This window comes from Rissa tridactyla, chromosome 25 (genome assembly GCF_028500815.1).
Source record: "Rissa tridactyla isolate bRisTri1 chromosome 25, bRisTri1.patW.cur.20221130, whole genome shotgun sequence".
Taxonomy (NCBI): Eukaryota; Metazoa; Chordata; class Aves; order Charadriiformes; family Laridae; genus Rissa; species Rissa tridactyla.
Window position 1 is genome coordinate 766243 of NC_071490.1, and position 12915 is coordinate 779157.

General features: G+C 53.3%; 1 protein-coding gene across 13 annotated transcripts in view; it reads right to left on the reverse strand.

Annotated features, from left to right (window-relative positions):
- BRD4 (bromodomain containing 4) overlaps nucleotides 1-12915 on the reverse strand; it is a 78425-nt gene that overhangs the window by 5570 nt on the left and 59940 nt on the right. For all 13 annotated transcript variants that reach the window (XM_054183392.1, XM_054183394.1, XM_054183391.1 and 10 more), the window contains 5 exons: nucleotides 5078-5130; nucleotides 4177-4570; nucleotides 2685-3224; nucleotides 706-818; nucleotides 346-505 (listed from right to left, as the gene is read on the reverse strand). In XM_054183392.1, the coding sequence (XP_054039367.1) occupies nucleotides 346-505; nucleotides 706-818; nucleotides 2685-3224; nucleotides 4177-4570; nucleotides 5078-5130 (1260 nt within the window). The remainder of the gene's footprint in view (nucleotides 1-345; nucleotides 506-705; nucleotides 819-2684; nucleotides 3225-4176; nucleotides 4571-5077; nucleotides 5131-12915) is intronic.

Below are 12915 nucleotides of genomic sequence, written 5' to 3' on the forward strand. Positions count from 1 at the left end.
GGCACAATGGGATCTCAGCCACCAAAATTGGGGATGGTGACGTCTCCACCATCAAAATTGGGGCATGATGGGATCTCACCCACCAAAACTGGGGGATGACGGGGTCTCAGCCACCAAAACTGGGGGCCAATGAGGTCTCCACCACCACAATGGAAGGTGATGGGGTCTCCACCACCAAACAGGGGGTGACGGGGTCTCCACAGCTGAAATGGGGGGGCGATGCGGGTCTCAGCACCCACAATTGGGGGTGATGGGGTCTCAGCCCCTAAGATGGGTGGTGATGAGGGTCTCAGCCACCAAAAGCGGGGGACGACGACACCTGAAGGGTCACGTCCCTGGACTCACGTTGTGGGATGTGCGCGGGCGGTTTGATGCTCTCCGGGTGTTTCGGCGGATCTTGCCGCAACGGGGGACTGAAGGTCTCGTTACGGATGACGGGCGAATGCATCTTCTCCTCCTTCACCACCATGGGCTGCGACTGGACGACGGAGGCGGCTCGCATCTCCTGCCGCGATAGCAAGAGGGTCAAGAAACGTCGGGCGACGCCCTTCCCTCGTCCCCACATCCCCCATTTCCCGATGCGAACTGCTGGCCAACGAACGGCCCCCTGAGCTTTCAGCGCTTGCTCCCAAGCGGGTGGCGGGAAGATGATGGTCCCCGTTGGTCGGGACCCCCCGGGGTTGGGTGCTCTGCTTTCCTTTTTACCTGTTTTTTTGGCTGGATAGTTTGTTGAGGTGGCGACTGGTGGACCAAACCCTGGAACTGCGGCATCTGTGGGGAATGCATCATGAGAGGGGAAGGGGCTTCCCTCAAGTGACCTGGGAACAGTTTGGCAGCAATCAGTTAACCGTCGTCACCACCGGCACGCCAAACATCACCCGAAAAACGCTGAGCGGCGCACGCCATCGCCCCGTGGGACAATCTCTCTTCCCGGCTGGTGGCCCTGGGATGTCCCCAGTGGACCCCAGCCACCTCCTCCACTGCCGCGAGCAAACGCCGGGGAGCAGAAGATGCTCCAAGGCCGTGTGGTGGCCTGTCCCGCCTTGCTGATGCCCGTTTGTGGTGTCCCCCCGTAATTTGATCCCTTCTGCTCTTTCTTCTGGTGGTCCATCAATATTCCCGGCTGTAAAACCGGTCCCCCCGGGACATCCGGGCACCGACACCGCCCTGCCTGCTCCTCCCCCTGCCTGCACCTCTCCCTGCCCACAGCCATGGAGGCAGGACGAGTTGGCTCCATGAGCAACAGGTTTTCGGGAGCCAGCAGGCTCCATCTCAGGCATCGCGTCCAAGCTGCCTGCGGCACCTCTGCAGGCAGGAGAAGCAGCTCCAAGCACTGCCTGCCTTCACCTGGGCTCCATCCCTTCAAATCCCTGGATTCTGTCCTGCCTACGCCCGCAGGGATGACTTTGGGAGCAAAGACCCAACGGGCCACGACCTGCGGAACCACCGAGCGAACGCAGGAGCGAGACCTCCCCGAACCACCGAGGTTTTATGGGTGCCCGGTCTTCTAAGCACAATGCTGCCAGAGTTATGCCGGCCAGAGACGTTCTCCACTGGGAATGTCGGTGGTGGCACCACCGAGCCCACGGCAATCACGGAGATCTGGGATCTCCCAAGCCAACCTTGAAGGCTGAGCCCCGTGGCCACATTCTCTCAGCTGCTTCCTCCAATTTCTGGGGTGGCTGGAGGTCATCCCACTGTGTGTCCCCCTAGATCCTCCCTTCTCCTCCTCCGCCCGGCAACCGAGCAGCTGCGTTTATCGGAGGCCGTGCTCCGAAAAATGCCGGGAAACCCCCATGGGGCACCCACAGCCCTGACATCCTCCAAGAGCCGGCAGCCTCCTCAAGAGAGACCACCCAATGCTGGCACCCAGCCGGGACGGCGATGGACGCGAGGCCAGCGCTCTCCAACATCAGAGCTGCACCGAGACTCAAAAACTTGAGATCCCTGAGATCTTCAAAGATTTGAGATCCCCAGCTTCCTCAAAAACTTGAGACTCTCAAGATCCTCAAAAATTTGAGACCCTGGAAAATTTGAGACCCTCAAGATCCTCAAAAACAAGGTCCTTGAGTTCCTCAAGGATTTGAGAACCTCAAGATCCACAAATATTTGAGATCCTCAAAAATTAGATCCTTGAGATCCTCACAAATTTGAGAGCCTTGTTCCTCAAAAATTTGAGATCAAGATCCTCAAACACTTCAGATCCTCAAAACCTTGAGATCCTTGAGTTGCTCAAAGATCTGAGAACCTCAAGACCCTCAAAAATGAGATCCTCAAGATCCTCAAAAACTTGAGATCCTCGGAAACTTGAGATCCTTAAGTTCATCAAAGATCTGAGAACCTTGAGATCCTCAAAATCTTAAAACACTTGAGCTCCTTGAGTTCGTCAAAGATCTGAGAACCTCGAGATCCTCAAAAATGAGATCGAGATCCTCAAACACTTGAGCTCCTCAAAACCGTGAGCTCCTTGAGATTCGAGATGGGAAGAGGCTTTGCCCAGGTGGTTACATCAGGCTCTGGCTAACCAGGACTTCTTCTGCACCCACGACCGTCTACCAACAGGTGCCGGTGGAGCTCGGAGGACGCATGGAAACCGCCCCACCGCCCCGTACCCCCCCTCCTCGTCACACAATGCCACTTGGCTCAAGCCGTTGACTCAACCGCCGTCCCTGACTCCCGCTCACCGGTCGAGTAGGGATCAGGCTTATGGTGCCGCGGCGACGGGTGATGCTGGATGACCTGCTGCGGTTTGGCTGGCTGCGGCGGCGGGGGCGGCGGGGGCGGCTGCGGGGGCGGATGTTGCTGCGGCGGCGGTTGGGGTTGGGGGATGTGGGATGGGAAGGGCATGGGTTGCATGTGCATGGGCCGCGGCGGCGGCTGGTGCTGCAGCTGCTGCACCGCGGGGTGAGCCGGCGGCTGCAGGGGCGGCTGCGGTTGCGACTGGACCTTCACTGAAGGGAGAAGAGGAGTCTGCGGCTGCACTTTCTGCAGCTGCTGAAGGTAGAGCTGCATCTGGCTGGTGCTCAGAGGCAGGTTGTGGTGCGGCGGAGGAGGTTCTTCGTCCTCCAGCAGGACCTGGGGAGGCTGGGGCAGAGGCGGCTGAGGAAGCATGGGCTGCTGGCTGATGGCCGGCGAGACGGCCGGTGGACGCGAAGGCTTCGGGGGTAACGCCGCGGCTCGGTTACTGGGTCTCGAGGGCTGCTGAGGCAGAGCGTTGTGCAAAGCTGAGGAGAAAGGGAAGGAGATGAGAGATGGCTTGAGAGGTGGGGTCGTGTCAACCTCATGAGGTCCAACCAGGCCAAGTGCAAGGTCGGGGCAATCCCAAGGCCAAATCCAGGCTGGGCAGAGAATGACCGGAGAACAGCCCTGAGGAGAAGCACTTGGGGTGTTGGTGGGGGAGAAGGTGGCCAGAACCCCCCGCAGCCTGGGCTGCATCCCCAGCAGCGTGGGCAGCAGGACGAGGGGGGGATCCTGCCCCTCTGCTCCGCTCGGGGGAGACCCCCCTGCAGCGCTGCCTCCAGCGCTGGGGCACCAACAGCAGAAGGACACGGAGCTGTGGGAGCGGGGCCGGAGGAGGCCCCGGAGATGCTGGAGGGCTGGAGCCCCTCTGCTGTGGGGCCGGGCTGAGAGAGCTGGGGGGGTTCAGCCTGGAGAAGAGAAGGCTCCGGGGAGACCTCGGAGCCACTTCCAGTCCCTAAAGGGACTCCGGGAAAGCTGGGGAGGGACTCTGGAGCAAGGAGGGGAGCCACGGGACGAGGGGGAAGGGTTTTAAACCAAAAGAGGGGAGATTGAGATTAAAAACAAGGAAGAAATTCTCCATGATGAAGCTGGTGAGCCCCTGGCCCAGGCTGCCCAGAGAAGCTGTGGCTGCCCCATCCCTGGAGGGGTTCAAGGCCAGGTTGGCCGGGGCTTGGAGCAACCTGGGCTGGTGGGAGGTGTCCCTGCCCAGGGCAGGGGGTGGCACTGGGGGGTCTCTAAGGTCCCTTCCCACCCAAACCATTCCACGATTCTATGAGATGGTGGCACCACGGACATCCGGAGTGGAGAACCTCCCCTCGCCCAGCCACCGCCCCAGTCATCCTCCAGGAGGACTAAAAACCCACCCGACGCCATCCTGTTCCTCCCATCGTGAGGAAGGACCACGCTGTTGGGCTCGTCCCAAGAAGCCACGCTCACCTGGAGGAGACACCACGGCATGCTGGTTGAGGTGGGGAGGAGTGCTGTGCTCGGGCGGCTGGGGGAGATGGGGCGGCATCTCCGGTTGAGGGAGATGCATGATGGGTTGGGTGAAATGCGTCATGGTGTCGAACATGTTCCCCGGCAGCGGGTGCTCCAGGACGGGGACTTGCGCGGGGACGAAAGGCGGAGGAGAAGACTTCATTGGCGGAGGAGCTTGTTGAGGGACGGGCGGCGGCGGGGGCGGCGGCGGGGGCTGCTGGGGTGGTAACGGCTGCGGCGGTAACGGCTGCGGTGGCGGCGGGGGCGGAGGGGGCTGCTGCGGCTGCGGTGGCGGAGGGGGCTGCGGCGGCGGCGGTTGCTGCTGCACCGGTTGATGGTGGTGATGGTGATGCTAAGGGAGGGAAAAAACCACCGGTGAGTTACTTAAGCACCGTTTTGGTCAACAAAAACACCTTCTTGGCCAACAAAAACACCTTCTTGGTCAATGAAAACACCTTCTTGGCCATTGAAATCACCCTCCCGGTGACCAAAATGCCTTCCTGGTCACTGAAACGCCCTCCCGGTCACCAAAATCCCTTCCTGGTCAATGAAGAGCCCCCATGGCCACCGAAATGCCTCCCCAGTCCCCAAATCACCTTCCCTGTCATCCAAGTGCCCTCCCAGACACCGAAACACCGTCCCAGTCACCAAAACCACCTTCCCAGTGTCCCTTTCACCCCACCCCCCCCCACATTCGGGCTGGCTCAGGAGAGCTCCCAAGCAAAACCAAGAGGCTTTTTGGCCAAGCAAAGGGAGGGCATGGACCCAGCCGAGCGTGTCGGCATTCCCGGCACTCCCGAACCTCCCCAGGGATTCGATCCCAACTCAAGGGAGATGAAAAGGACGTTCCGTCTCCTACCTTTTTTTGTTCTCGCCCCGAATGCCCTTTTTTCTTCAATTTCGGTGCCATTTCTGCCAAAAAAAGACAAGAAAGGGGAACAGAGCAAACGTTAGTACCGCAGCGGTGCCGCTCTTCCCCATCGCCCCCCGAAGAACCCAACGGCACCGATTCAGGACCAATGACGGCAAAGGAGACGGTTTTAGGCATCGATGGTGCTGGATTTCCCCGGGGACCCCTTGCCCAGAGGCTGGGGGGGGTTTCACCGTCATGCTGTCGTGACCCGATAGCAAAAAGGAGAAGACAATGAAGGCGAAGACCCCTCGGTCTCCTTCCACCGGTGTCTTCGCGGTGGAAAAGGACCCAACGGCCAAGAAAAACCATTGCTCAACCAGACTCAGCTATTCCAGGAATGCCGCCTTGCTCCGAAGGGGGAGATAAGGAGCGAGAAACTTGGCAGGAGGAATATAAAAAAATACGGTATCAAATATCCCGGCTACGCAAACAGCAATTTTCCATCCCCCTTTCCTCCTCAATCCGTGAGGGTATGGGTTTGCTTCCCGCGGGATGATCTCTCACGCCTCCTCCCCTCCCGAGATATTTTTAAAGCATCGTCACTGAAAACAACTGGCTTGAGTTTTGGTCCAGGGCGACGATTTCCCAGGATTTCCTCCACAAACCATGCCAAGAAATAAGAGAAATAACAAAAATACATCGTCCCAGAATGCTCATCCAGCCCCAAAAATCCCTCGGCGGTGGGATTTTTGCCTTTATTTGGCACGGTGTTTGGACGTGCCCGGCAAAACGCAACGGATAAAACCCTCGCAGCGACAATTCTTGGCGGGGGGATGGGGTGGTCTCCAGGGAGCATTTCCCAAATAGGATTTTCCCTTAAATCCCTCCAGAAATTGATTTAATTTCTTAATTAAACTTAAGTTTAAAGTTCTTTCTTTAATTTCTTAAGTCTTAAGTCACTCGGCACTGGTGACCAGTATGAGCACTGGACGCCGGGTGATGGGCTGTGCCGGTCCAGTGGCACCATTTGCAGATTTTAAGGCTGAAGTAGATAAAAAAAGTAGTTTTCCGGGGGAAAAATGCCAACTAAAAAATAGCTGGGAAGGGGAGAAGGGAAAATCCCAGCACTGGGCGCTCGGCTCCTCTTGATCTGCCTAAAAATATTTGGGTTTAAATATAAGAAGTTTTGGGGTTCAAGGTGGAAAAGGGTTTTTGAGCCCGCGGTTGATGATTCTTGACGTTACACAGCCCAGATCCAGCGGATCCGTGGATAACGGAAGAGCAGGATTAAAATGGGAAGAGTAGAGGGGGGATTCCTCAGAGCATCACAATGCTGGGCTTGAGTGATCACAGATTTGGATGGGCATCTGTGGCTCTGGATGGGTGGCCATGGCTCCGGTTGAGTGTCCACGGCTCCGGTTGAGTGTCCACAGCTCCGGTTGGGTGTCCATGGATCCAGATGGGCATCCCTGGCTCCAGGTGGGTGGCTGTGGGTCCAGATGGGTTTCTGTAGCTCCAGCTCAGTCTGGAGAAAAGAAGGCTCCGAGGAGACCTCAGAATGGCCTACCAGGATCTTAAGGGGGCCAACAAGAAAGCCGGGGAGGGACTTTTTAAGATGTCGGGTCATGGTAGGACTGGAGGGAATGGATTAAAACTAGAGCTGGGTCGATTCAGACTGGACGTTAGGAAGAAGTTCTTCACCATGAGGGTGGTGAGACACTGGCCCAGGTTGCCCAGAGAGCTGGTGGAAGCCCCATCCCTGGGAGTTTTTAAGGCCAGGCTGGACGGGGCTCTGAGCAACCTGATCTAGTGGGAGGTGTCCCTGCCCAGGGCAGGGGGGTTGGAACTAGATGATCTTTAAGGTCCCTTCCAACCCTGACGATTCAATGATTCTATGATGGGCACCCGTGGCTCAAGAAGGGCGTCCGTGGATCTGGCTGGGCCTCTGTAGCTCCAGATGGGCATCCATGGATGATACAAGAGGGCACCCCCAAATCCTGATTGGCATCCAGGGCTCCAGATGGGTGGCCGCAGCTCCAGATGGGTGTCCATGGAGCCCAATTGGCATCCACAGCTCTGGACGAGTGTCCATGGCTCAAAACGGGCATCCACAGATCCAGACAGATGTGGGAGCAGACCCACCTTCCAGAAAGGCCAAGATCTGATGTCCTCTTCCATCAAGACGAGAAGCGCTTTGCAGGGCTTCACCGCTCATTGCGCTGATGCTGGAGAAGCCGGGACAAGAAGCGGAGAGAAGCTTCTCCAGCAAATGTTCCCTACGGATAAGACACGTCCAGGCGCAGCTCTCGGGGAGCAGACGTGGCTGCATGGAGGCCCCCAATTTCTGCCTTGTCCTATTTAATCGGGATAAAACCGCTCATGGGATGGTGAAGAAACCCCCAAATCGGGAGAAATCTGCAGAGCGCAGGTGTTGGGTGGCAAGAGGAGAAAAGCTGCGGACTAAGCCAGGATCAGGAGGGATTAAGCATCGGTTCCTGAAAAAGCCGCATGATACGGCTGAACACATCCCTGCTCCGATTTTGGGTGGGGAGAGGAGCTGTTACGGCTCAACTGTGAGCAACGGCTGCTCCAAAACCCACTTCTTCTCCGGTATTGCTCCTTCGGGGAAGAACGGTCGTGCTCTTCTCCATCCATCCTCTGACATGCCACAACCTGGCGGTTCTCCCAGGGGAGCTTTTTCGGCATAGGCTTTGCCATCGTTCTTGGAACAAGCTGAATATCGTCACAACGAACTGAGGCAAGACCTTGGAGGAACAGAATGGGCAGATCCCACCACTTGAATCACCCGCTCAACCGCAACCGTGGCTGAAAGCATCTGCTGACGAATGCACGCTTTGGGAGACCCTTCACCAAGAAGACAAAGCCAATGGAGACCAGGAGAAGCAAAGCCACAACTGCCTTGGGGTAATCACCAGGTGGCACTGGTGATTTCAGAGACACAACGGGCCTCATTAACCAAACTGAAGGATGAACCTTCACTGTTGAAGATGGTTGTTGCGTTACAGTTAGTATCATGTGGTTCAGCATCTCCCCAGGGATCAAGGGCAACGAGAAGAAGGCCTGTCTGATCTCCAACCCTGATGGTGTTTCACACTGGCCAGAGACGTCTTCCCCAAGAAGACAAAGCCAATGGAAACCATGAGCAGCAAAGCCAGAACGGTCCCAGGGGTATCGCCCAGTGGCATTGGTGACTTTGGAGATGCCAACCCCACCAAAGGATGAAGCTTCTTCAACGTTGAAGATGGTTGTTGGGTTACAGTTGGCGTTGTGTGGTTCAACATCTCTACCAGTGTTTCCCCGGGGATCAAGAGCACCGAGAAGAAGCCCCGTCCCAACTCCGACCCTGATGGTGTTTCACACTGGCCAGAAATGTCTTCACCAAGAAGACGAAGCCAATGGAGACCATGAGCAGCAAAGCCAGGATGGTCCCAGCAGGATCACCTGGTGGCATCGGTGACTTCGGAGATGCCAACCCCAACGAAGGATGAAGCTTCTTCACGGTTGAAGATGGTAACAGTTGGCGTTGCGAAGTTCAACATCTCTGCTGGTGTCTCCACGGGGAGCAAGGGGTCCCATCTCTGACCCCGATGCCATTTCATGCCGGCCGGTTAAATCTCATCCGCGAGGCTAAAAATCACCGAGGTTAAAGAAAAAGGTAATTTCCTTGATGTCATTTCAAGACGTTTTTAGAGCAGAAAAGGGTAAATCAGTGCACGAGGCTCCGCTCCTGCCGGTGTGTCAGCAGCCCCGGGTGTATGTTTTTATTTTTCCCTAAATCCTCATCTTTTACGCCCACCCAAATTCACCCGGAAGGGCAAAACACCGACATACGGTTCACTCTCATCATAATCGCCACAGTATTGGTTAAAATTCCATGACTATACAAAAAAGTGTATTTTCCGTAGCAATTTTTTGATTTTGTTATTTATTGATTTTATTCTTTAAAAAGAAAAAATGTCAAAGCTATACAATTTTTCTCTGGTTTTCTTTTTTTTTTTTGTTTGTTGCGGGGGGAAGAAGCTGGTGGTTACATGGCTGCAAAATCCCGAAGCATGCAGAGAGAGTATAAAAATAAACAGATTTATATAAAGTATTTGTAGCAGAGTAAGGTTAAGTGTGTGTGTGGGGGGGAAAATCTAAATAAAAGCGGTTACGGAAAACAGTCCATTCTTAGTTAAATTCATCCCTATTTTCCAAATCCGGTGCGTTCGGGCAAAAAATAGATCTAAAATTACAAGCGTGCTAAAAACATGCAGTTACACATTCCAATAAAATCACGATCCCACGTCATTCCCCCTGCGTTTCCCAGGAAAATAACGGACTTCCTTGGGGAAAATGTAATAAATGCTAAAAGCGACTGGAGGCTAAAACCAAAACAACCCCCAAAAGCAACTTTTTGATATAATATCGATTATAAATATGATTGTTCTGATATAGAAGGGAAGCTCTATTAAGTTTTAAGGCAGCAGAGGTGCGATGGGGCCTCCTGGATTTGGTGGTGAATGTGGTTTTTTTAGTGGAAAATATTAATTTTAACTAATTCTGCTCTTGGAGATGGGAGCGGTGGCTTCATCCGCCCTACGGACCCCACGAATTTCCCCCCCAAAATTGAGAATGCCAGTGTCTGCGACGCGGCTGTTGCGGAACGATTGGGTCAGCCATAATTCTCAAAATCCCATTAAAGACACCAAAATTCCCCTAATTTCACCCCAAAGGCGCTTGACGGGGTGTTGGATACGGCACCTGAAGGGATGCTCAACCCGGAGCCTGCACAAAGACTCCGCCGCGGCAAAGACGCGTTGCTGGCGGAAAACTGGGACCCCCCCGGCATCACCGCGGCACCCGGGAGCCTCTTCGGTGAGACTCAACCCGACGCAAAGCCACCGGGAAGCGTTTCTAGGGTAAAACTAAAGGGATTTGGGTTTTTCTCAGCAGCATTATCGGCGTAAAGCCACGCAACGCCCGCAAGCGCCGGAAGACTCGCGGGTGGTGAAGGAGTGACACCAAATCCTTCGCTCCGTACTCCGCGGGCGAGAAACTGAGCCCGGGAACGGGGCAAAAAAGGAGGAAATCCTTTCCAAAGTCTTGAAAAAAATAAATGCGGATTAAACCTTTAAATCAAACCCAAGCGCCTGCAAATTAAACCAGGGGAATTTGGAATTAAACCCAGGGAATTTGGGATTAAACCCAGGGAATTTGGGATTAAACCCAGGTAGGTATCCATAAATTAAACCTGGGCACCGCTGGACTAAACCCCGCGGATTAAGACCGGATTTTTTTGAATTAAAACCAAATGTTTGGGAATTAAACCCGGGCACCTGCAGATTCCAGGTACCCGTGAATTAAACCTGGGTAATTTGTGAATTAAACCCGGGTATTTGGGAATGAAACCGGGGTATTTGTGAATTAAAGCTGGTATTTGTGAATCAAACCCGGTATTTGTGAATTAAACCCGTGTACCTGCAATTCAAAGCTGGGTACCTGTGAATTCTGATGAACTTTGAATTAAACCCCGGGCACCCGCTAATTAAACCCAATTACTTGCCATTTAAACCCCGATACCTCGGAATTAAACGCGCGGGATCTTCAACTCGGGAGACGCCAGCTCCTTATTACCCAGCCCCCCGTTAACGCCTCTCCTCCTAACGCCAGAGCCGAGAACTCGTTAGCAAAAGCGCCTAATGATTCCCCGAAATCAGCTCCGCGAGCCCCCCCAAAAAACGAGTTTTCCAGCTCTAACGCCGGATTTAATCCTTTGTTAAAGATAACGGCGCCACTGATGCCTTGAGGACGCTGCCAAGCCTTTGCCTTCACCCAACTGCATAAAACACGCCCCAAACCGGTATTTTCCAAAGGAAATTTCAGAAAATAAGCAAAATCAGGCGTTCGTGACCCAACGGAGTCTTAGCTTTAATTGCTAAAGTCTTAATCGCTACTAATAATTAGTGCAGCTGCAAGATTTCTCCCCCCGCCCCCGATGGGTATATTGGGTCCTGGGAAACGTTTCCTGAAATATTTGGGGGACGAAATAACGCGAGCGATGAGGATGAAGAGGGAGAGCCCTTCCATTTTGCCTTTAAACCCCCCCAAATTCAGCGCCTACCAAAAATTCGCCAGATTTCAAGCTGCCCGAGCCCAAACGCCAACGCTCAACCTACCCTGGATGCTTCCAGGATGGAGTTGGGGTGTGTGTGTGTGTGTGTGTGTGTGTGTGTAATTTGCATCCACTAATTACTAATTAGAACACGTTAAACCGGAATAACCCTCTCGATCGGCACCTCCGGTTTCTCAGAGCTGAAGGCGAAGGCTCAGTCCCAGCTCCAACGCTACAAAACCGGTATTATTTTTATTTTCCCTCCCTTTGAAGCCTCCTCTTTTCCCGGTTTTGGCCAATTTTTGGCCAAACGCTCCCAATTTTATAAAATAACGTGTTGAAATTGCCAGCCACGCGGAGGGATGGAGCCGTCGCATGGATTCAAGGGGGGGAAATACAAATCATTCCGATTTTAAAAAGCTGGGGGTTGCAAAAAGGCAAGAGGCGGGGTCGTGGGAGCCGCTGCCGAGCAGCGAACCCGCACTTTTAAAAGAGAATGAAAAGGGAGTCGCAATTAATTGCAATTAAATCTACCTTACAATTTCATCGCCTCTGCTCGTGTGTGTTAGCGCCAACCGCCTCCGTTTTCGTTACGGTAAACGCAAGCAAACGCAAAAACCAAGGCCAAAAAAGCCGCGTCGCCGACGTTCGGCACCGATTTTCGAGTCACAAATATTTATCGCGTGGAATTACCCCACCGTGGGGCGGTCGGGGGAGCGGGGGCGCAAATAAAAACCTCATTAACAGAGAAGATCGTGAAGGTGCCAGATCTCATTAAAAATCGCAGGGCAAATTTTGAAGCTTACCAGGGAATTTGAAATTTGATTTCTCCGCTTAAGCCAGCGCAGGCGTTGCCACCATTATCCTCCCGGAAAAATATTAATAGATGTAAATATTTTAGAGCGGCCAAACTAAACCGCCCCCGTCCCTCTCGGGGTTATTAAATCAAACACACGCCCTGAAAAATGTGTCTTCCGACGTCTTAAAAGGTCTTTGAAAAGGTTTTAAAATGTCTCAGAGACTTAAAGCACCTTAAGGGGTCTCTGAAAAGGTCTTAAAACATCTTAAAGTGTCCTAAAAGGTCTTTAAAAGGTCTTAAAACGCCTTAAAGCATCTTAAAAGGTCTTTTAAAAAGTCTGAAACCACCTTGAAGAAACGTAGAGCACCTAACCCGTCTTTTAAAAGGTCTTAAAATGACTTAAAGGGTCTTAAAAGGTCCTTTTAAAAGTCTCAAAACATCTTCAAGTGACCTAAAAAGCACATTAAAAATTCTTTAAAAGCTCTTAAAACACCTTAAAACATCTTTAAGAGTCTTAAAAGGTCTTTTAAAAGGACTTAAAATACAACTTAGAAGTGATTCCCGGGATGGAGATCTACGGGACACGGGGCAAATCCCTGCGCTGAAGGGTTTCCTTCGCGTATTTTAATCGGAAAGGGGAGGAAAAAATGGTTCAGGAGAGCAAAAACGCACCACGCGCTGGCAATTAATTAATTAAACGAGACAAATTCTCTTAATTAACCTCCTACCCCAAACGTTATGGGTGGGTTTCATCCCCTGAGGGGGATAATTCCAAGGGTATCCATGCCGGAGCCACACTGGGCGGATAACGCCCGTCTACGTTGGCCAAATGAAGCCCAAACACTCCCAACCGCGTTGGCCAACGCCGCAGAAAACATCGGATTTGGGGAAAAACAGCAAAAAAACCCAGGATGAAAACATTTAAAAACT